Source organism: Podarcis melisellensis, assembly GCF_964234715.1.
Source record: "Podarcis melisellensis genome assembly, chromosome: 9".
Classification (NCBI taxonomy): domain Eukaryota; kingdom Metazoa; phylum Chordata; class Lepidosauria; order Squamata; family Lacertidae; genus Podarcis; species Podarcis melisellensis.
The window spans coordinates 28,065,649-28,089,206 of NC_138541.1; the positions used below are offsets into that span (position 1 = coordinate 28,065,649).

The 23,558-nt window shown below is 41.1% G+C and overlaps 2 protein-coding genes across 2 annotated transcripts in view; both read left to right on the forward strand.

Annotated features, from left to right (window-relative positions):
• Positions 1–23,558, forward strand: part of REC114 (REC114 meiotic recombination protein) — a 76,062-nt gene that overhangs the window by 27,646 nt on the left and 24,858 nt on the right. The gene's annotated exons all lie outside the window — the stretch shown is intronic.
• On the forward strand, positions 17,279–23,086 carry RPL7L1 (ribosomal protein L7 like 1). Its single transcript, XM_081925830.1, has 7 exons — positions 17,279–17,404; positions 17,743–17,851; positions 18,953–19,116; positions 20,205–20,342; positions 21,182–21,291; positions 21,426–21,640; positions 22,502–23,086. Exons 1-6 carry the CDS (start codon positions 17,391–17,393, stop codon positions 21,632–21,634), a joined length of 744 nt encoding a protein of 247 aa, XP_081781956.1. The 5' UTR covers positions 17,279–17,390; the 3' UTR covers positions 21,635–21,640; positions 22,502–23,086.

Below are 23,558 nucleotides of genomic sequence, written 5' to 3' on the forward strand. Positions count from 1 at the left end.
AGCGCATGTTTGCAATTTGGTCTCTGGTTCCTCTGCCCCTTCGAATCCAGCTTGCACTTCTGGGAGTTCTCGGTCCACATACTGCTTAAGCCTGCCTTGTAGAATTTTAAGCATAACCTTGCTAGCGTGTGAAATGAGTGCAATTGTGCGGTAGTTGGAGCATTCTTTGGCACTGCCCCTTCTTTGGGATTGGGATACAGACTGATCTTCTCCAATCCTCTGGCCACTGCTGAGTTTTCCAAATTTGCTGGCATATTGAGTGTAGCACCTTAACAGCATCATCTTTTAAAATTTTAAATAGTTCAACTGGAATATCATCACTTCCACTGGCCTTGTTATTAGCAGTGCTTTCTAAGGCCCATTTGACTTCACTCTCCAGGATGTCTGGCTCAAGGTCAGCAACCACACTACCTGGGGTGTACTAGACATCCATTTCTTTCTGGTATAGTTCCTCTGTGTATTCTTGCCACCTCTTCTTCATGTCTTTTGCTTCTGTTAGGTCCTTTCCACTTTTGTCTTTTATTATGGAAACTTTATTATGGAAACTTTGCCAAAAAAAGCTTATAATTTTTTTGCGTCTGGATTTTCACTTTTTGAAATATGGCAACCCTACATCAGATAGGAACAAATTAAACCTACATTTCTCAGTTCTTCCCTTTAACCCTCAGCCTTCACCAAGGGTTTAACATTCCTGGTATGCAGCCAAATGCACATCTTTGCAATACTACAGCTTCTCCCCTACAGACAGGCAATTGCTCCATCAGAGCATGGGTGTAGCCAGGACTGTTGTTGGGGGGGGGCAAGTCTTTTGTTGGAGGGGGCAGAACCTCAGTTAGCTATATTGATTTATATTGATTTTTATTGATGGGGGGGCACTTGCCCCTCCCTGCCCCACTTGTCTACGCCCATGCATTAGAGCCCTCTTGTCTCACTAGGAACGTCCTGTAATTTGCCTATTCCCTGTGTGTTCTTTGTTTTTCTGCAAAGAAGGGGTTCAGAGGACTGTTATGCAACATCACAACTAGCAGCAAGCTGGGAATCCACTGCTGCCATCATTGCCAATTTGGATGAAGAGTCAGTCCAGGTAAGCCGATAGAAGCAGGTTGCCAGGTTAGCCACAACTTCTGGCCACCAAGTTCACAGCATTAACATTCCCACAGCCTCTGCTCCCTATTAGGGGTTGGGGGCCCTGCATTGCTGTAGAATTGGATCCAGCATAGAGTGCAAGATGGGCCTCGCTGTCTCTTTTCAGATCCAATCCCAAAACTGGTGATCCTTTGTTCTCATACCAACACAGACACCTCACAGATACCACCTCCACCCAGGATTGGGAAGGCAAAGGCATGTTCAACTTCCAGAAATACCTTTATGCCTTATCTAATAGTTTCTGTGGTAACCCATTACGAAGAAGGTACTTAACAGACCCAGCTAAGCTATTATTTTAGAAAAACTCATTTGACCACTTTAGCAGACCACTCCCCCCCCAAATTCCATGTAAGTAAAGGTAATGGGACCCCTGACCATTAGGTCCAGTCATGACCAACTCTGGGGTTGCGGCGCTTTTCTTTTCTTTTTTTTAAATGATATTTATTAGAATTTCAAATAGTACATAAAGACAAAAAAATAAAACAAAAAAGAAAAAGAAAAAAAAGAAAAATTGAACGTTTGCAATCCATATTTTCAATACCTTTTTTTCGCAACTTCCCCTCGCCTCCCCTTCTTGTATTCCATGACTAGAAATTTGTTCAACAAGTTCTTATCCCTAAATTTTTAACCTGCGGCGCTTTTCTTGCTTTATTGGCCGAGGGAGCCGGTGTACAGCTTCCGGGCCATGTGGCCAGCATGACTAAGCCACTTCTGGCGAACCAGAGCAGTGCACGGAAACGCCATTTACCTTCCCGCCAGAGCGGTACCTATTTATCTACTTGCACTTTGACGTGCTTTTGAACTGTTAGGTTGGCAGGAGCAGGGACCGAGCAATGGGAGCTCACCCCGTCGCGGGGATTTGAACCACCTACCTTCTGATCAGCAAGTCCTAGGCTCTGTGGTCCCCAAATCCCATGTAGTTATAATATAAAAAATGGCCCTCTTCAGACATTTCAGAAATGTATAGGATTATACCTCCAACCAATTTAGGGAAAATCTTTGATGGAACAGCTGCTAGCCCATTCAAACCCAGGATAGATTAGAAATTATCCCAGGAGAGTCTTATTTTGAAATCTTGTTTTCTTTGGGATAGTAAAGGAATGTGCTTTGAACTTCTTCCATGTTGTAGTCTTTGGAAGCTCAGTGTTATTCTATGTTGTTCATCTTGTTACGAGTTCATGACAAAGAGTTCTTCTAAACAGGAAGGCTGTTTTATTTCTGTCTCCTGAACAATGATAACTGAACTGAATTCTCTTTAATAAAAAAAAACCTCTTGAATATCTTTCTTAATCATTGACATCAGGGAAGGAGTACCAGGTTGACAGCAATTTGTTTGTGTTGAACTTTGGAAACTTCTAAGGGTGCTGGAAAATTACCACTGCAGACCTACAAGAAGGAATTGAGAAAGAAACAGGTAGTGATGGTGATGGGGAGACATAATCTACCCACATTTTGTCACTTGGATTATTAAGATAAAGACTTTGCCCATCACTGCATTCATTCAAATGAAAGGAACTGTGGTCATTAAACACTTACCTTTGAAGAAAATGATGATAAATAAAAAAAGTATTGCCAGTGACATGGTAATTTTGGATTCAGTTAAAAGTTGTCCAGTGGCTCAAGCAGGGCCATACAAAGATATTTTAAAGCACACACAACAGGGTTATGAAAAGGATAAACATCTATCGTTGAGGAAGATTAATGTGCAGGGACAGGCAACATAAACAACAATCCCCATCGCCCCTAAAATAGATTGAACTCATGAGAAGGTAAATTTACACATTCAGTTTTTTCATGCATTGGCCATGATGTCCAGGAAATCTCCCAGGGAAAGGTGTTACACCTCACTAATTGGCATAAAGCTTACAAAGTGGAACTAAAGTGCTTTGTTAAGGTACAAGCAGAAGAAAGAAGTGGAAAAAAATGCATGTGAAAAGGTATTTAGGCCATAGGGGGAAAAGAAGAAGCTGACCTGTTTCTCTAAGGGATGGGGCATTTGATTAATTCTGGATACACACACACACACACACACACACACACACACACAAAATACACACACACACACATATACAAACTTCAAGAAGATTGAAAGGTTTCTTCATGTAATTTGGAACAACTCTCCCTCTATAAATTTGGTTATATCAAAGATTTAAGTGCTTACAACCCCTGCCACCCTTTGCAGTAGTGCAATCCTATGTAACTCGGACCACAGACTTAGGGTGACTTGAATAGCTGTTCACAGTAAACAGCAAGAGTATCTAGGAAGCACGGAGACTTGGGAACAAATTGAAGTTGCTAAACTTCCCACTCTAAACCCTGCCATCTTGGGAGCTTCTGGCTGGGCAATTAAGCCTGTGTAGTCTTCTTTCAGGAAGCCACTATTGAACATAGCAGCAGCAAAGGAGCTGAAAAGTACAAATGTCACAGAATTGTTTTGGAAACTACTGAATATATTTTTAAATTTTCATTGCAGGGAGTTGGACTAGATGACCCTCATGGTCCCTTCCAACTTTACAATTCTATTATTCTAAGATACGAACACATTCAAATTTGTTTATTTGCATTTAATCATCAGACCATTATAAAACAAAGGTTTAACAGAATGAAAGTAACACAAAGTAACATCAAGAGAAGTTTAACTCAGACTCAAATAAACTACAACATAAACAAGCTTGAAATGCTGGATTTGCCTGGCAAATCACAGCATGCTCCGTTAAAGAGGAAAAATTGCTCCTTTTCAAACAAATATTAAAATGCAACAAAGTACAATGACAATCTGAGTCAAATTACATAAACCCTAAATGAGTGAAAGCATAAAACAAAGCTAGAATTGTGAATTCCTGTCTACATGGCAGGACATATCATTCTTTCTTAAGAATTTTCTTCTCTCATTTGTTAGTGTCAAAAAGTGTTTATTTCTCTTGTCCACCAAGTAGATCAATTATAGACTCAAAGTCTCCCCATCTCTTGCATAAAAATAGTTAAAGCAATTATGTATATAATGACAGCTAATTACATATATGAAAACAATTTCAAATCCAAAATAGAAACCAGATGGTGTCTAACAGTTTGCTAGAGAATTCTCCAGATTTGAAAATCATTAGTATTTGGCTCTTCCTGGATAAAAGAATTTAATAATAATTTCCAGCTGATTTTGATAAGGTCTGGCAGTACACCTCGCTGAATACTTATTGCTGGGTATCACAAGTGGAAAGAATGCTATTGCATCGAAGTCCTGCTTGTAGACTTCCCATAGGCTTCTACTTTGCCACTATGCTAGGGTGTATTAGGTGTTAGGGGAGGGGCAATACCTCTGGTGGGGGACATGTCATGCTCCTTCTGGGGTAGCTTGTCCACCTTTGGTCTCCACCCTGCACTCAGCTCATCTGTGGCTCCTAGAAGCTGTCAACATGTAGCAGCAGCCAAACCCCAGGAAATGGCCTTGACTGGCCGGCTAAACCAGATGAGGGTAGCTGATGGATCTTCTGCAGCCAAACTGGTGCCAAATGCATTGCACTGTTTCCTTTGGAGCACATCAGTGAGGCTGAGAGTCTTGTCACCTGGGCAGCCTAAGACCACTATATATACTGCTAGGGCTTGTGTCCCAGAGAGGTCATTTCAGTGATGCTAATGCAGCAGTTTGACTTCACCCCCAGAGGCACACTCCAATGTTTCTCAAGACAGATGGATGCCACTAAAAAAGAGAGAACATGATGCTGGACTGGATGGGCCTCTGGCTTAGGGTTACCAGACGTCCCCGTTTCCCGGGGACAGTCCCCGGATTTGCGAATAAGTCCCTGGACAAATTCCATCCCCGGAATGTCCCCGGATTTCATCTAATGTCCCCGGGAAACACAGCAGCGGCAGTCTCAGCAGCCTGAAGCAGTTGGCTCTGGCTGGCTTCAGGAGCTGCTCGGAAGTCCCATTATGATGGTGGTGCAGGGGCTCTAAGATGCAGCTTCCAAGCTGCCTCCACCTTCCTTGACCCCAGCAACTAAGCTGTGAAGGGAGGCTTCGTACTGCTTATCGGAGCAGCCTCCCAACTCCTACTTGCGTGCAAGCAGGAGTGGGGTGGGGAATCTCTCAGCTGTGAAGAGAGGATTCAAGCTGCCTATCAGAGCTTGCTTGAAAGCAGGAGGGGGCAGGGCTCTCTCAGTTAGGCAATGGGAAGCCTCACTTCCCAGCTGAGGGATCCCTGCCCCCTCCTGCTTGCACGCAAGTAGGAATGGGATTGGGGCTGCTCCGATGAGAAGGGAGGCATCGTGCTGCCTGAGCCTTGCCACTGCTGCTCTCGGTCCTCCTTCTCCGCCTTCCATGCTTGACCCACTGCACACCGCTTCCCCACCACCACCACCGAAGAACCAACAACTCAGGGGCTGCCCAGGCTCATGGAGAAAGCAGATAGAAACCTCGGAGGAAGAGGAAACATGGCGGTTGAGGTCAAGGCGGCGGCCGCCCCTCTGCCGCCGCCATTGCTGCAGCATCGTCCCAAACATGTATTATTTATTTGTTTGTTTATTTATTTAAAGTGTCCCCGGATTCATTGAAAAAAATCTGGTAACCTTACTCTGGCTTGATCCAGCCAGGTTTATCTTAAATTCTCTAGCCCATCCGAGTGAGCTTCACTACCATAGGGCAAGCCAGTCATGGGGTGGCATCCAGTGTTGTTGCTCCTTGAGTAGAAGGAGAGCTGTAGTCATGGAATGCAAATCTGTCTGTCTAGAGACCTTCCTTTGAAGAGAATTTATAAATGGCCATTTCTCTAGCAAGAATCTTACATGGCAAACTGTTGCCTCCTGTTTAAAGAAAGTTGTACCAGCATTAAAGCAGAGAATTGCAACAACCGTTGTTGTAGGGATGGCACATTAATTATGAAAAAGAGAGCATTAATTAAAATAAACAAGCTAAAAACATGTTCAGACTGGAATGCTGTGTGATTAGAAAAAGAAATTGAGAATCAGCACTACACAACTGGGCTTCCTACTGCTATAATCCATATGGTCCTTTATCAGGAACATAAAGTGTGCAGCACAGTATCGCAGCAACACAGCAGGAAGATTCTAACTGTTGAGTTCCCCACAATTTTGCTTTGGTATGTTTCATCCATACTCATATTAATTTTAATTTTAATTAGAGCTGGACGAAGGCCATGGAAAATATTCTCAAACATTTGTTCAGATAAAAAGAACATAGATGCTTTGATGATATTTCCAACTATAAAAGCTACTGCAAATATTCACACCAACAGATGTTTATTCTGGGACAGGACAATATACTGATATGGCCTCACGATTATGTATATTTGGTAAAGAGCTGTTAAAGTATTTTATTTGACCCTAGTGTACAGCAATTCGTACAAAACACCATCACTTGAAGCAATTGTCCAAATACAATAGTACAGGAAGAGGCATATGGTTTGTTTGTATAGCATTAAGAAGAAGAGCAGCTAACTTTAATTGTAATTCCTTATGAATGTGTTTGATTTTAGAAGATAAGCTAGAAACCACATTTTCTTCTCTAACTATCACTTGCTCAATCATCATTATAATACAGTTAGTTACATCCTTACGCATTTTTTTAACATATTCTGCTCCTCTATGGCTGCTGTGCTTTGCTAAGCCATGGTTTAGCAATCTCCAGACAAACCATGAGCTAACCAAGGTTTACAGCATGGGTAGGCAAACTAAGGCCCGGGGGCCGGATTTGGCCCAATCGCCTTCTAAATCTGGCCTGTGGATGGTCTGGGAATCAGCGTGTTTTTATATGGGTAGAATGTGTCCTTTTATTTAAAATGCATCTCTGGGTTATTTGTGGGGCATAGGAATTTGTTCGTCCCCCCCCCCAAAAAAAATAGTCCACCCCCCACAAGGTCTGAGGGACAGTGGACCAGTCCCCTGCTGAAAAAAATTGCTGACCCCTGGTTTACAGCTTTGTTTTGTCTGAGAGAGTTAAACCAGGCATAGGCAAACTCGGCCCTCCAGATGTTTTGGGACTACAACTCCCATCATCCCTGACCCCTGGTCCTGTTAGCTAGGGATGATGGGAGTTATAGTCCCAAAACATCTGGAGGGCCGAGTTTGCCTATGCCTGAGTTAAACCATGAGGCCAGATTTGGACAACCACATAGTACAGCAGCAGTCTACCTCTCTGGGAGCCCACTTGTTTGCTTGTTCATGATAAACCAAGGTTTGGCTGAGCCCTACATGTGAACCAGACCATTGGTTGTTACAGCTCATAATAGAGAACCCATACTTTTAATATAAATATGTATTTTAATTATGGGCTTCAAAGACAACCGTTTAATACTACTCTTATTTCCAATTCAAACAAAGCTGATTGTACGGGAATGTTTCTAATACTAATATCCCTGTAAAAAGATGAACTGAAAATTAATCCTAGTCTCTTTACAAAGCGCTTGCACAGACACTTGAATATGCCTGGAACAGAAATATAATATGCTTGGCTGCAGGCCAGAGCACAATTATGCATGCTTAAACCTCATGCTCATATAACTATGTAATGAATTGCAGCCTTCGTCAATTATAAATAAAGCCATTTCCCTTTCTAATTATGTTAGGCAGGGATAGACTTCTAACTTTGTCAATTACAGGGGCAGGAATGGTTTCCCTTTTAACTAGATTAGCTAGCAGCAGTCTTCTAAGATTGAGGCCCATGTATGATGCAAACATTGGAGCCTCCAGTATATAAGAATTTGGTTTCGTAAAAAGGCTGTGCTATTATTTCAGTCTCACTTTCAGCAAATATATTGTGTCCTGTAACATGTTAAAAGTTGGGCAGAGGGCCTGGCAGACCTTGGGCAAGGGGTGCGTGGGAAACATTGCCTGATCTATAATGTCAAAAGCCTGTAGGGTCTGTTACCCAGGAGAACTCACTGTGTAGATTTGAACCACCACGGAGCGCATGGGTTCAGGCAACGCTCCCACCTGTACACATGGTGAAAGAAATGTAGGAGGAGAGCTTGAAGGTGCATGAACTGGCCCTACCACCTGACAATATGTGCCACAGCATGTATACTCTTCTAGCCACCCATTTGACTGGCATGGCAAAGGAATGTGTGCAGCATAAGAGAGATGCTAATGCATGTTGTACCCAATAGCCTTTCAGTCTACAGCCCTGCTGACAGCACAACTTGTGAGCCCTTCCTGGTGAAAAGGATTTCCCTTTCATTGACATCAATAAAAGGAGGGGAATAAAAAATAGCCATCCCCATGTCAACTATACGTGTGTATATATGTAAATATATATCTATATATCTGAATGCATTTTTTGAGGATTTGTAACTGCATAAATACCTATGCCATAAGGTCTGCACTTCTTTTAAACAGGTTCGGGTTCTATGTAAAACTGTGCACTTTCTTTAGCATTATAATATAACTACAAGTGTTTAACATAAGAGTATATCACCTTACAACCGAGGTTCCAGTAACATCAAGTGAAACCATTTTGTAGTTAATTTCCTGTATTCAGACACCCAAAGAACTAAACTTGATTTATTTTGCTATGTTCTGACGTGGAATACTCTATGAAGAAAAACACCTTGTGAACTTCAATTATAACCACTTTTGGTCATTTATGAGAGGTGAGTTTATATAATTTGTAAGGAGACCTACCAACAGCTATATACACAAAAACATGCCAGTGGATTAATTGAGAGATAGACTGGGTGGTCCATGTCTCCGTTTACAAGAAGAAAACAATCATCAGGAGATGAAGTATCTTCTAATATAAACCTTCCTGCAAAATGCCACAGATCCATGCATTTTCTCTTTCTTTTACCCTGCAAAATTATGAGAATTGAATACAGGCTTGCTTTCCCCAGTAATCTCCATAAATCCTCAACAAATAAAGGAAGGCAGTCCTTTGATATGGATGAAAACAAAACAAAATGAAAAACCTAAACAATCTGAATCCTCAGCCTCCGGATTTTACAAATATGCTCTTTCACAACCAAATTTCCATCAAGCCAGAAGAAATCCATACAATCCAGATTTCAACCACTTCCCGAACCTTGTGCATCATGTGTTTCACACGTGACATGGAAGGCTTGGTGTTCCTGAATTCACTCCATTATGGTAAGCAAAGCATATTGTTGAACGCTCTGCATTAACTTTACAAAGCACTTACGTTTGCCTCATAATGCATAATTCCATTCATAGCAGCCGAGTTGTTAAATTGCAAAGGATGTTAGAAATTACTCACCAGAGGCAAGCACCACACCCAGCATAACGTGGCAGTATCTCTAGGGTACAATTATTTTTTCCTGGCCCGAGGCTGCTAACAATATGTAGAAGAAAGCTTAAAGCAAAAGAACCCATAACAACAGTAGTCATTGTCCTAGAATTGGGACTGTTAGGTTGTGGGTGAACATATCAGACGACACAGCGATTCTTCAGACAGCTCTTGTTTATTCACAGGCCAGAACAGAACTGGGCTGAAGGATTCGGCCAACCTGCTTATATAGAGCTCAACTACAAAGCAACAGTAACAACTTTCTGTAACTATCCAATCACTGAACGTCACTTTCAATTCCTTCTTTGCATATGTGGACCTGAGTGAAAACTATCTACGGTGTCCCCCTGCTAGCCCAGGGTGAGAACAGTACATAACAGGTACTAATTCAGTTTTGGTGGTCTTCAGCCTAGGCTGTTTGGGGACTTTACTATGCTTTGGTGGTTATAGTGCCACTACAACCTATCTTAGGTCAGGTAGCAGCCCAGTAATGGGTAATGGGTGAGACTAGACGATTATGGGAAAATAACTTTGAAGTACATCATTTGCATATATTGGAGTAAAAGACAACATTTTAACATTTCATCAAGTTCTTGGAAAGCTGAGGCAGCCAACCTGTGGTCTCAGCCGAATTCCATGAAGTCCTCTTGGCACAATTTCATGGTGAAGAGGAGGAAAAGGAGATTGCAAAAAGGGAGAGAGGAAGTGAAGAAAGAGATAGAAAAGGGCCCATTTCTCTTAACTCCCTCCCAAGTTTTGTTGGCAGCCCTGCTCATTTGACTCCAGCCCTGCTCACTGTAGGTAACTTGCCCCTGTCAAATTACTCCTGAGGGATAGTGTTCCTCAACAACAACAAAAAGATTGTCCACCTCTGCCCATATTAACCATAGTTTGAAACTTTTTGCTAGTATGGGTCAGAGGTGTTCTAAGCACTTGTAATTAATTCTCCCCTAAAGTGCCAAGTACCAGCATGTCCTCACAACTCATTTCCTTGGTTAATTGGCACCAAACTGCTAATGATGATTTATTTCACACAGTACCAAAGTCACACTTTTGAAGAGCACATCATACTTCCTTAACCTTCTATTTCAGAATAATAAAAACGAACACCGTGGATTTCCTTTCTACTTCCCCAGCTTTAGAAGCATTCAATGCATCTCATCCTAAGCACTTGTTTACTGGTTCAGAAAATCTTGTGAGTAGCCCATTAGTGCCATAGCTCTAGTCAAAGCAGAATGCAAGTCCAACTCACATTGAAATTGGTAATTGGTTTAATGATGGCTAAAATAGAATAAAATATAGACAGGCAGACAAAAATATTGCTCCAGAAAGCATAAACACCATTCTTGTTATCTTAGGCCTTAAATAGAGGACAAAGTACTACCAATGGTGGTAATGAATAGTAGCAATGCTATTGTAAAAATCTCCTCCAGTAAGTCCTTAAAAGAGATCCTACTGCCTTCAGATGGCAGGCTACCGAAGAGTTTTTTTATGTGGGGGCACACATTTGTGAACTTCCTTCCCATGGCAAATTTGCTTGGTGCTGTCATTTTGGGCGCCAAGCGAAACCTGATCTGTTCACCTGTTTGTTTTAACAGATTTACTAATTTGGATTTACATGATTTGAACAGATCTAATATAAAGAGTAGAATTTCTGATTAATGTACTGCATGCAAAGAGCAAACTTCTCTTTTCTCCCCAAAAGAAATGCAGCCACCCTCAATATTCTCTGCTGAATGACAGGTCCAAATCCTTGCTTATTAAAGCAGCATCAAATTTATGGGGTTGAGCTTATATAACTCTGCAGCTGCAGGGTAATCACTTCAGCTGTCTGTAGCTTCAGAGTAGTTTCTGGCAAGAGAGGGGGCGAACCTCAAAGGTATCCAAAGAATTGTTCTGTATATTAATCAAAAGAAACTAGAAAGTATGACCATTTTTGGAGAAACAGAAGGAAAGGTATGGATAAGAACCTAAGTCGACAATCCTAGGTATATTGATCTGGGAGGAGACTCACAGTACAACATCTGTGTAAATATGAACAAAGCTCCACCCCAATGATAAATTTCAGCCTAAAGTCCTAAGAACTCTTTCGAGTATGGCCCATTTGACTCTGTGGGACTTACTTAGGAGCAAGCATATCTGATTTGCTAGTCACTCTGTTCTGTATTTTGCCCATCAAAAATATATTCTTTGAGATGGGGCAACCAAAACTGTGTACATTATTATCCTATACACCAAATCATAGAATCACAGAATTGTGGAGTTGGAAGGCGATTCCAAGGGTTATCCAAACTCCCTGCAATGCAGGAATCACAGCTAAAGAATTCCTGACAGATGGCCATCCAACCGCTACTTTAAAACGTCCAATGAAGTAGAGCCTACCACCTTCCTACGTAAGTAGTCTGTTCCACAGTTGAAAAGCTCTTACCGTCAGAAAGTTCTTCCTAGTATTTGGTCGGAATCTGCTTTCTTGCAATTTGAATCAATTGGCTTGGGTCCTACCCTCTGGAGCAGCAGAAAACAAGCTCACCCCATCGTCCATGTGACAGCCCTTCAACCATTTGAAGATGGCTATTATTATTCTCTTCTCCAGACTAAACATACCCAGCTCCGTCAATCATTTATCATAAGGCTTGGTTTCCACCCCATTTATCATCTTGGTCACCCTCCGCACACATCCCAACTTCTCAATCTCCTTCTCGGCAGTGGCGCCCTCTCTGTAGAATGCCCTCCAATCAGATGTCAGGGAGATAAAGAATTACACAACTATTAGAAAACATCTGAAGGCAGCACAGTTCAGGGAAGTTTTTAATGCCCAACATTTTATTATTTTTTATATTTTGCTGGAAGCCGCCCAGAGTGGCTGGGGAAACCCAGTCAGATGGACGGGGAATAAAGATTATTATTACTGTATTATCATTATCATCATCAAACTGTGATGCCGAGAACCGAACACACTGCTCTATGTAGAATCTGGCCAAGGCAGAATACAATGGTACTATTACTTCCCTTGACACTATACTTAGAGTTTTTTTAGGGGGAAGGGTTGTATTCAGTTCACATTTATGCTGAATTCATACTTTCTGAAGCAAGATGAGAACCAAATAAATCCAAATTTTGCAGTGCATTAATGAACGTATTAGTGAAATTATCATACAAAGTGCATTTGTATGCTAGGATAAATTGCTAGCAACAAATGTGTTTATTAAGAGAAATTCACACTAAAATGCTGAATAATTTTTATGAGGATTAAAAAATAACAATTCACAAGCTGCTGCAGAAATTTGGAGAACTGAATTTGAGGCTGGAAAAATGAAAAACAGAACTGAAATGAAATGAACGTGGCCTTCCATCCTTAATGATGACTGGGGAGCTTTTAGTATGGGTTTCTTTTTCTCAGGAATCCAGGTGAGTGGAGAGGTGGTGGCAGACACAAGCTGGGATATAGCCAGCTGGCCGTGTCCTTAAGGCAGCCTGGGCATATTCACATCCTCTACATTAGATGTCAGAAAAGCCTGCCTCAGTTGGCAGATCTTCGTGCACATGGGTGGAAAGTGAGAGAAACGTGAGCAGGGAGGTGAGATAGCAGACTGTGAAAAGTTTTCTGGGTTGGTTGAAGTTCTGAGCAACAGCTCAAAAGTTCTTAAAGTTCTTCTGCCCCCTTAAAGCTTCTGGAAACAATTGCTGGCAAAATGATATGGTGTGCATGCATTGTAAATTATGAAACGAAAACTTGTCAGGACTTTAATGTTTGTAGAGGGAGCCACCTAATGGATACATCCTATGCAACCCCATGCGTATATACACATATATGTATTACAAAGCTCCCTTGCAACCCTACACGTCCAGTAACCCCCCACTAGCAACCCCACTCTGTAAGCAACAAACAGGCACCAATCAACTATACAAATTACTTACACCTTATGTACTCAGGCAACAGAGCTACTTGATGCAGGTAACACAGGTGAATGTACACGGGCAGATCCTTGGTCTATCTAGCCAAAAACTGTACTGCTTATGTTCTCTGGCATCAGCTATCAAACTTTTTCGGTTCTGCCATCAGAGAACAACTGGAGATGGTGATGAGTATTATGATTGTCTGTTTTTCACCAGCAGGTCCCAGCCAGAGTGGGTTACAATGAGTTAAAAACAGGGATTGAATAGAAGAACTTGCACATGCAACGCATCTGTTCCAGCTTTGCCTTCAAATATTTGGCTATCTGCTGTCTAGTTGGTGCACATGTTTGCTTGTTAACCCCCCCCCAAGAGAACTCATTACCTGCTCATGGAGAAGGCAACCATGTACTTGTTTTAATGCGGTTCTTCCATGATTAGTTTTCGATCAGCTGTCCTAGATTTTAAAATATGCAAGGCAAAAAGAAATGTATTGCTTCAAGTTTACTTAGGATGAGTTTAAAAATGCCCTGACTCAAGATTCTCTGATGCTATTGTTTTTAATTTTTAAATATTTAGGTAAAGGTAAAGGGACCCCTGACCATTAGGTCCAGTCATGACCGACTCTGGGGTTGCGGCGCTCATCTCGCTTTATTGGCCGAGGGAGCCGGAGTATAGCTTCCGGGTCATGTGGCCAGCATGACTAAGCCGCTTCAGGCGAACCAGAGCAGCACACGGAAATGCCGTTTAACTTCCCGCCGGAGCGGTACTTATTTATCTACTTGCACTTTGATGTGCTTTTGAACTGCTAGGTGGGCAGGAGTTTAAATATTTAGTATTTGTCATTTCTGCCTCTTTTGGGCATTTACACCAAATCCTGATGGCTTTCAAACCAATGGGAGATTTTGTAATTGTTTTACAGTGATTACGCCTTGCCAATGCATTAATATATATTATATTCAAAACCATATTTTAATGTGAATTATATATGTTCACAAACATTAGCCAGATACTATTGTCTGTTTAGCTCTCCTGTGAGAATCAATACCTAAACTCTTGTCCTACAAAACAAAGGATATGAGATTACTTGCACAGCATGGAAGAATAACTTAAGATGAAGGAAACACTTCAGACTGAAACTATTATTTTTCATAACATGGCACATGTATTGTTGCCAAAAAAAATTGCTCAATGAATATCACAGATTTGTTGGAAGGAGCAGAAATATATACACAGCTGTGCAAATGACCCTGATACCTGCATTGACTATAACGTCAATATTTGTAATATAATATTTATATTATGATTACATGTCTCTACGGATAAAGTTACTTTATGGCAGAGCTCTTACACCAGATATGTTTATACAAATTTACATCAATTAATCAAAGAGACCGGGAAAATGTAATCAAATCAAATCCTACTTAAAGCAAAATTGTTAAGGAAGTTCTCTCAGCTCCCAACAAAACCCCACGGTAGTTTGCTAACTGCTATCACTGCTCACCCTGCTTCAAAATTATCCAAGATGTGACTTTTGAAGATGAATACTGCAGACATAACTAAAGCCATACTCCAACACAAGAGTTAAGTATATTTAAGTCAATTGATTTTAATGGACTTAAGCATACTTAATTCTACCACTTGATTACAGTATATTTTATGAGACACAAGCATTTAATCTCATCGCATGAAGCTACTATGGTCACATTTATGGAGATCCAATTTTTCCTTAGTTACGTATACTGTGAGAGGAGACATTGCAGAGAGCAACTGGATTTAATTTACACCTGAAAAGTGAGATATTGAACTTCATTAACATTTTGAGGTAGAAATAATGCTTGGCAAACACATCTGTAAGTGTTAAGAAAATAAAGGCGGAACACCCGCAATCCAACCTTTCTTAAAGCTAATTTAAAAGGTGTGGCCATGATTAAAATACATTCCTAGGAAGAAGCTTATAACACAAGCAAGAGAGATCTAACCATTATCAGTGCTGAATGCTCCCAGCAGTTACCATAATGAGATGGGGATAATTTTTTTTATTTCTTTTTAATTTTTTGGTCATTTGTTAAGTCACTGGGATGACTTGCAGTGGTTTTGATAAAAAATCCACTGGTTATAACAAGGTTTGCCCAATTATATGTTCATGTTCATAATTACTTGTTTTTTTAAAAAAAGTTTGACACAGTTCAAGCTCTCCATAATGTACAGCATGTACAGGATTCTGATCAAGGATCTTGTGGTTTTAAAGTTCAGTTGCCTATTTGGAATGATGCTGCACTGCATCACAGCTTTTCTGCCCATAAAGCTGCATCAGCAATGAATCATTATCACATTTATTTATTTGGCTGAGATATAAGAAGAGTTATTATGAGATTACATAATGTGGTCTAACATAATAGGATAAAAATACCCTTTAGCCAATATGAATATGTGAGTGCACCAGTCTGGTCCACTGCATGCAGTTGGCATGTTGTCCTAGCCTTCACCATGGCCAGCCATCCAGCAGTCCATCAGTCTACAGAAAACACATAAAGGTAAAGGTAAAGGGACCCCTGACCATTAGGTCCAGTCGTGGCCGACTCTGCGGTTGCGGCACTCATCTTGCTTTACTGGCCGAAGGAGCTGGCGTACAGCTTCCGGGTCATGCGGCCAGAATGACTAAGTCACTTCTGGCAAACCAGAGCAGCGCACGGAAATGCCGTTTACCTTCCCGCCAGAGCGGTACCTATTTATCTACTTGCACTTGGACATGCTTTTGAACTGCTAGATTGGCAGGAAAAGGGACCGAGCAACGGGAGCTCACCCCATCGCGGGGATTCGAACCGCTGACCTTCTGATTGGCAAGTCCTAGGCTCTGTGGTTTAACCCACAGCGTCACCCGCGTCCCTCTCAAGATCCCATTACACACACACACACAAAACAACCGTCAATCAATAAACATAGCTGTCAACTTTCCCTTTTTTTGCGGGAAATTCCCTTATTCCAGCGCCATTTCCTACTGCTTCCCTCTGCTATCCTGGATTGTTAGATATCCCGTAGACTGTCCCCAGGACAGGTGAGGCTGCTGATCTCTTATTTTCAAATCTGAAAGTTGACGGCTATGTCAATAACCATAAATTGGGCCTCAAGTGTTAAAATAATCATCACTGCTGTTTTCTCCAATGAAATGAGATATTCCACTTCCAAGTCCAGTAACTTAGTTCCCCAGAATGCTGTCCTGGCAGGAGCCACACCACAATTTTCAAATCACAATTTGGGCGCCACAGCATTGAACCCTTCTCTCCGACTCACCTCCCTCCCTCCCTGGGATGTTGCCTGGTGAATGACCATGAGGAGGACAGCTCCCCATTTTAATAATCACCTGCCCGCTCGGCAACTCTCCGAGAGTTGCGAATGGACATCCATGGAAAACGCTCTCATTTTACAAGCCCCCTTCTCCGATGCAGCAAAGACAGCAGCAAAACTCAGGGATTTTCTTTATTCTTATAATTCAGCTCTTCTTTCGTGTAAACAGTAGTGGGGAGCTTGGGGGGGGGGTATGTTTTAACATGCATAAACGGAACATATCCATACTAGACTACGTTACAAGGCGGCTGTAAAACACGTGTCATTCACCGCCCCTCGCCCCAGTCTCGCATGGCATCAGCATGAACATTTAAAAAGGGGTTTAAAACTGAAGATCATTTTTTTTCAACACGAAATAAGACACGAAGGGGAGGGAACTGCATTTTCCACTTTTTTTTTCTTATTCTGAGCGCTGCTGCTTTATGACAGCTACCCTAAAACCCTGGAATTCTCCGCGTATTTCCTTTTATGGGCAGCTCTCATTGCTCTCCCCAGGCTGGAACCTATGTTTAAAAATGAACCCGGAAGTTCGCACAATGAGACGGGTTACTAAATTTTCTTAGCTCTATAACGCTAGGGTTACCGTATATCTCTTGGGGACGAGAACCATAGAGATAGATTGTAGAGCGGATTAAACCATGCCATTTAAGGGCAGCGCCTCGACGCGCCTGTGCGTGAGATGCGAAACGCTTCCTTCCGGAAGGGGTACGCATGCGTAGTGGATCGAAACGGGACACAGGTGGCGAGGAAACATGGCGGAGCCTGAGTGAGTTTTCGAGGGGGAAGAAGTAGATCGGGGGAGAATCCGTCTCCATCCTCGGGGAGGGCTTGGGCTTCTGCTTTGTTTGTTGGATGGAGGCATAGTCAGAGGCCTGTAAGAACAATAGATACTGGTTACAGTTCTTTGTACTGGATCGGTGGAGGGAGATCGTACAATATGGAAACCGACCGCTTCTAGGAGGCTGTGTATGTTTTCTAGAACGAGTTAAGTCCTTGAATAGGAACCATTTGTGCAACGCATTATGTATATGAATGTGTGAAAATCGCTTTCCATTAGACCTGTTTTTGTGTTCTCTCTGACCCGTTCAAACTCTTGTGTTTTAGACCACCAAAGAAGATTCCCCGGGTGCCAGAAAATCTACTGAAAAAAAGAAAGACATATCAAGCAATCAAAGCCACCCAAGCAAAGCAGGCGCTGCTGGACAAAAGAAAGGTAGGGGAGGCATATTGTAGGTCAGGACACTGGACGCTCAGCTGATCAGCTCAGGCAGGAATTCCCTTGATCAGGTCAGCTGAAATAAATGTTAGATAAATGAGGCATGTAATGTAAAATCAGGTTTCAGTTAAAATCCTTGGGAAAAGAGAAGTGGTAGAAATCAAGGGTGTATATCTTTTTGCTTTAGAAGGATGTAGTCTTGCTTACTTCGATTTGTAGGAAACATTATCACCCTCTTCACCTCTCCAGTATTGTAAGTATAGGCACTCCCTCACAACTTATTCTTAGAATGACTTTTTTGTCCTTCCTTTATCAAACCTTTTTCTTGAAGTTCCTTTGTATGACTGTAACCAAGACTTGCTTGAACCCTTTTGTGACTGAATCAAACTAGGATGCTATCTTTGATATAAAGTTCCAAATTCTATCACATCCCATCTACTTTTCCATGGTAACTTGCCTGCCCCATTTGTAGATTAAGCTCCTTTAACTGAAATCCAGCCCTTTTTCTAAAAGGAAAAAGAAGTAACCACATAAGTATTTCAGTTCAGAGAGTAGAAATAAGGTTAGGTTAAATTAAGATAATCTGTTGCTATACTGTTTCCAACAAACTTTGTGGTTAAACATTGCCCTGTAACTTATTGTATTGATATGTATTGAAAATGCTCAGTTTTTCAATAAATTATTTGACCTTTACATTATCAGTCACTCAGGTGTCCTTGCTCCCATATTCTTATGCTGTCATCCAGGAAGGGAGTAAGTGTTTTTTCCAGTTATAACAGTAGACCACATGTTAGCCAGGTATATTATGTGTTTTGCGGCTGCTAATAAAACATTATGGATAGATGTATTGGAAGTTCATATCCTGTTATTACTTTATTTCATTTATAACAGTTTCCCTGTATTTTAGGGCATAACCCCAAAGATACAAAACTGTGATACTCTTGAGTGCGGTACAACAGCTGGCATGTCATTGTACTGAACATTTTGTACTGAAAAAACATGCTGAGCATGTTGACCATTATGTACTAAACTGAGTAGCATACAAATAGTGACTTAAAATAAAGGCATGTCTTTTAAAATTTAATTTCCTTATTGTAGCATCAGAAAGGAAAACAAATCAGATTCAAACGTCTTGAGACATTTTTGCGGGATTCTCATCGGAAACACAGAGATGATGTCCGTCTGAGGCGCATGGAACATAAGCCCCGGCTGCTGCTAATGCCTGAGGGACACAAAGTGGCTTTCGCAGTACGGATTGCAGAGTAAGCATCTGTTTGTCATCTGTAACTTAGTTTTCCAGCAATCTGCTGGTTTTCACTGCTTTGCTCAGTCTAGTTTTCCAATTTGCACAGATTATGTGGATTTTATTTTTTTAAAAAAATAATTACTGTCCATGGATATGTTTGCAGAACAGTGAACTGGTGTACAGTGGTACCTTGGGTTACGTACGCTTCAGGTTACAGATTCCACTAAGCCAGAAATAGTACCTCGGGTTAAGAATTTTGCTTCAGGATGAGAACAAAAATTGTGCTGCGGTGGCAGCGAGAGGACCCATTAGCCAAAGTGGTGCTTCAGGTTAAGAACAGTTTCAGATTAAGTACAGACCTCCGGAACAAATTAAGTACTTAACCCGAGGTACCACTGTACTGTATTGATGAATTATGACAGAACAAAAAAACCTTCTTGAACTGAACACTGAATAAAAGCAGTAAGAGCAAACCTTAGCTTCCTGCTTTTGGTTTGTTTGCGTGAAGCAAACCATGAGCATTGGTTTGGACATTATCCTAAGCCCACGGGTAGGGAATTTAATCCAATGATGTGACGGGTTCCTGATGTCCCCCCTCCCACACCCATAGTGCACTTCAAAATGTAGGCAGGGGCACCCATCGGATGTCATTATAACACTAGGTAAAGCTTTTTCCTTTACAGAATGGCTTGATTTCAAAGGACTGTTGGGCAACAAAGCACTTCTTGCTTTGTCAATTGGGGCCTGCACTTACTGTCAAATCCGGTTAGCAGAGAAACAGGCCACTTATGGTCCCTTTACAGTTATGATTTTACCCACTCCACAACTGATGGCAAAGGAGTAGCTCTGGCTAGAGAAAAACAGCCTTGTGGGCCAAATGTGACCTGTGGGCTGGAGGTTCCCTATGCCTCTGCTAAGCCAGGACTCATAGTTTGTTGCCTTCTGCTGAAGGGAGAAATGAAACATCAGGATGTAGCTTTAGGACACAACTTTCAAGAAAATGTAAAAAGGTGATTGTTCATGTATACCTCTATTTGTTTCTGCTTACTATGGAGCTTTCTGTCCAAGGAGAGAATTTGGCTGATTTCTCCTACTTTGCTTTAGAATTAAAGGTGTGAGCCTACGCGTGCGGCATGTCATACATAGGCTACGGTTGAGAAAGATTTACAGTGGCACGTTTGTTAAATTGTCGCCAACATCTCTGAAAATGCTGCGAACTGTGGAGCCTTATGTGGCATGGGGGTTAGTACAACTTTTATTTTTGTGTGTGGGAGGGATGGTTAAAGGCAATGAAATGAATATAAAAGGTATCATAACTTTGAAAAAGTTAAGTAGATTTCTTTTTTGCATGCTAATATTGGCATGTCAGGAAAGACGAACTGACAAGTACAAAACTGCTCTCAATCTATTTTTCTGTGACCTTTTTGAGGGTGGGGATGGGATCTCTATGTGTGTGTTACTGCTGCCTTTGGAAATGGTACAATCATCCAGGGCCTATTAGCCTGACTTGAAATATAGCTATATATACATTTAATATATTTAGTGTGGGTCTTTTTATATGTTGACATCAATAGACGCTTTGCATGAAGGTGGGTTAACAGCATAATATACATTTGTGCAGGAGGTTAATCGTGTGACACAGGTTGGGCTCAGATCAGGTGGCGTTTGCAGTCTGCTTCAAATAAGATTTTGTGCATTTGTCTTCTAAAAACAATTTAGGCATGAATCTGCTGCAATAATCCACTTCGTAACTGAACTATAAAATAGGCTGTTAATACAATAACAAAACTTTGATTATAAAAATACATGCAACAATGCATTCTGTCTTGGAGCAGTAGTTTGCACAAATCTTGACTAGTTCTATACCTTGAGTCCCATTGAGAAGAGGTATGTTCTAAGGATGGCAGAGTATTAAAAACAAGTAGGAAACTGTTACATACTGTGCTTTAAAATGACTAGTGTTGTGGCCATTCTATAGGAGCTAAATAGCAGTTACTTACCAAATAAGTTGCCATTTTGGAAGGATCTTGTAGTTTTTGGAAAATTCTCCAGCAGCATCACAACTAATTTTGTTTACACAGTTATCCGAACCTGAAATCTATTCGAGAGTTGATCCTGAAACGAGGCCATGCAAAGGTCAATAAGAAAAAGCTTGCTTTGACAGACAACATTCTGATAGAGGAGCATTTGGGTAAGAGATTTAATGTAGGGGAGGACACTAAGCTTTGGGGCAGCATGTGCTTTATTGTGATCTAGGAAAAGGGTAGTGAAATGACCAAAGAAATTGGATGCTACTGTGTTTCTAAAATCATTTCTCCCTCTTAGGAAATTCTGGTATTATTTGTTTGGAAGATCTTATTCATGAAATTTACTCAGCTGGGAAACATTTTCATGAAGTCAACAACTTCTTGTGGCCATTCCACCTGTCAGTAGCTCGCCACGCCGCCCGCAATAAAGCGGGGTTCCACAAAGAGATTGGTGATACTGGATTTCGAGGTAGTGGAATCAACAAACTCATCCGTCATTTGAACTAGGCTCAGGTGGGTGCTCTTAACACCGGCTTTTATGGATTTCAATTACTGCTTAGTTATATGTTAAAAATGGTCTTGGAGTTCCTTACGAAGAATGGCCATAGTTCAGAAAAGTGGACCACATCTCAAATTATTCATTCTGCTGTTGGATTGTGAAATTATAGGAAGATAAGGTAGCCAAAACCATCAAGTTTCAATCTCTGGGTATAAAACCAGAAGATGGGAGTGATCTGAAGTTTGACTCCTCAGGATCTTAAATTTGCAAGATTGGGTAGCAGAGATGGAAAATACTTTTTCTTGGAACTCCTGTAGAGTAGGTGGCACAGAGATGGATGAGCTGATGGTCAGGGCCAGAATGAGACAAGTTCATGTGACTTCATATTCATTTGTCCTCATGTTTTGCAGCTTCTGGTAGATTCCAGTAAGTTGTATGCAAAAAACAGAGCAGGACTAAAAGTTTACTCTGCATTGGATCATACTTTATAAAAATCCACATGGTTTGTGTGTATTAGGTCATATGCTTCAGAGAAAGGTGGAGAAAATTCCCGTCAGTAGTAATAGTAGTTTAGGTTCTTACATACTATGAAAGCATAACTAACTGGCAATTCATAAACCCAATTCATTTAAAGCACCATCTTAAGTTCTCAGTGTTTTGAGGGTTTTTTTTAAAACTGTTCAGGATTCCATCTCGTTACACTGCATGTTTGTGTGCTAGACAGTAATGAGTTTAACTCTCAACAGCAACTTCCTTGTATACTTTTTTTCCAGCTTAGTCATAAAAATAACATTTGCTCTTAATATTTTTCCAACAGCTTTCTTCAGTAGGCACTAAACATAATTATAGTGATTTCTTTTTACTTTTTCTAACAGGTTATGAACACTATTAAGGATGTTCTGTTTATTTGTACTCCATGATGTACATTGGTTCTTCAGAGACTCCCGAGTCTGCAACATGACATTACTTCTGTTCCTTTCTCTCTGTGGTGAAACTACACTTCCATAGTTGAGTTGAAAGAGATCCAAGATGTGATTTAAATGTTATCCTGCGCATAGAATAGAATGGAAGAAGAATGGAAGAACTCCTAAAATTCCACTTGCACAGCCCTCTGAAATTAATATATTGCTTACAAAGACAGCGGGGATGTTTTGAAACCCAGCACTGCTTTTTGCATGGAGTTTCATTTTGAATACAAAAGTGGGAAAACTTGGCATTTTTAAGATGCACACCTGGAGTAGGAAACCTAATATGATCTAAACCTGGTGATCATCTTCTGCAGGAATATCCTGAACATGTCAGGATCTTCTTCCCAGATTGCTTGAATTGGCTGGCAAGTAGTTGATGCCTTAAATTCTCCTGTCAAACCCTTTGGTCAGCCCATGTCTAAAATAGCCACTTTGAACATAGTTCTCGAATTTCTTTTGTATGTAAAGTCTCGAATAAAAAGATTTATTAAATTTTTGATTTGTGGGGCTTGCTTATATACCGGACAAATGCAAGAACTATTAGCTTTTGAAGCTTAAAAGCTATTGACTGAAAAGATGAGCAGTTGTTCCCGTTGGAAGTATTTGGAGCTTGTTTCTGATAGAATTCCCCCCCCCTCTTCCCAGTGATGGGCACATTTTCTTCAGGGTATTAAGGGTTACAGCAAAAGGTGAGCCATGCCCACCCCAGTTCATACACTTCTCACCATGACAACTATCTCCCCTTGTCCACCCTCCTGGCATAAATAAACTTGGAAAAAAGACAATTTTTTCATTAGCCATTAGTAGAGCTGCAGAGGGAAACATTAAGCTAGAGACAATTTGTCAGGATGGCAGTACAGTCGTACCTTGGTTGTTGAATGCCTTGTGAGGTGGTGAGCCAGATCAAGCTGATGTTTCCAGTCCCTAAGGTCTTGTAATATTTTGCTAACTTTAGCCACAAGCA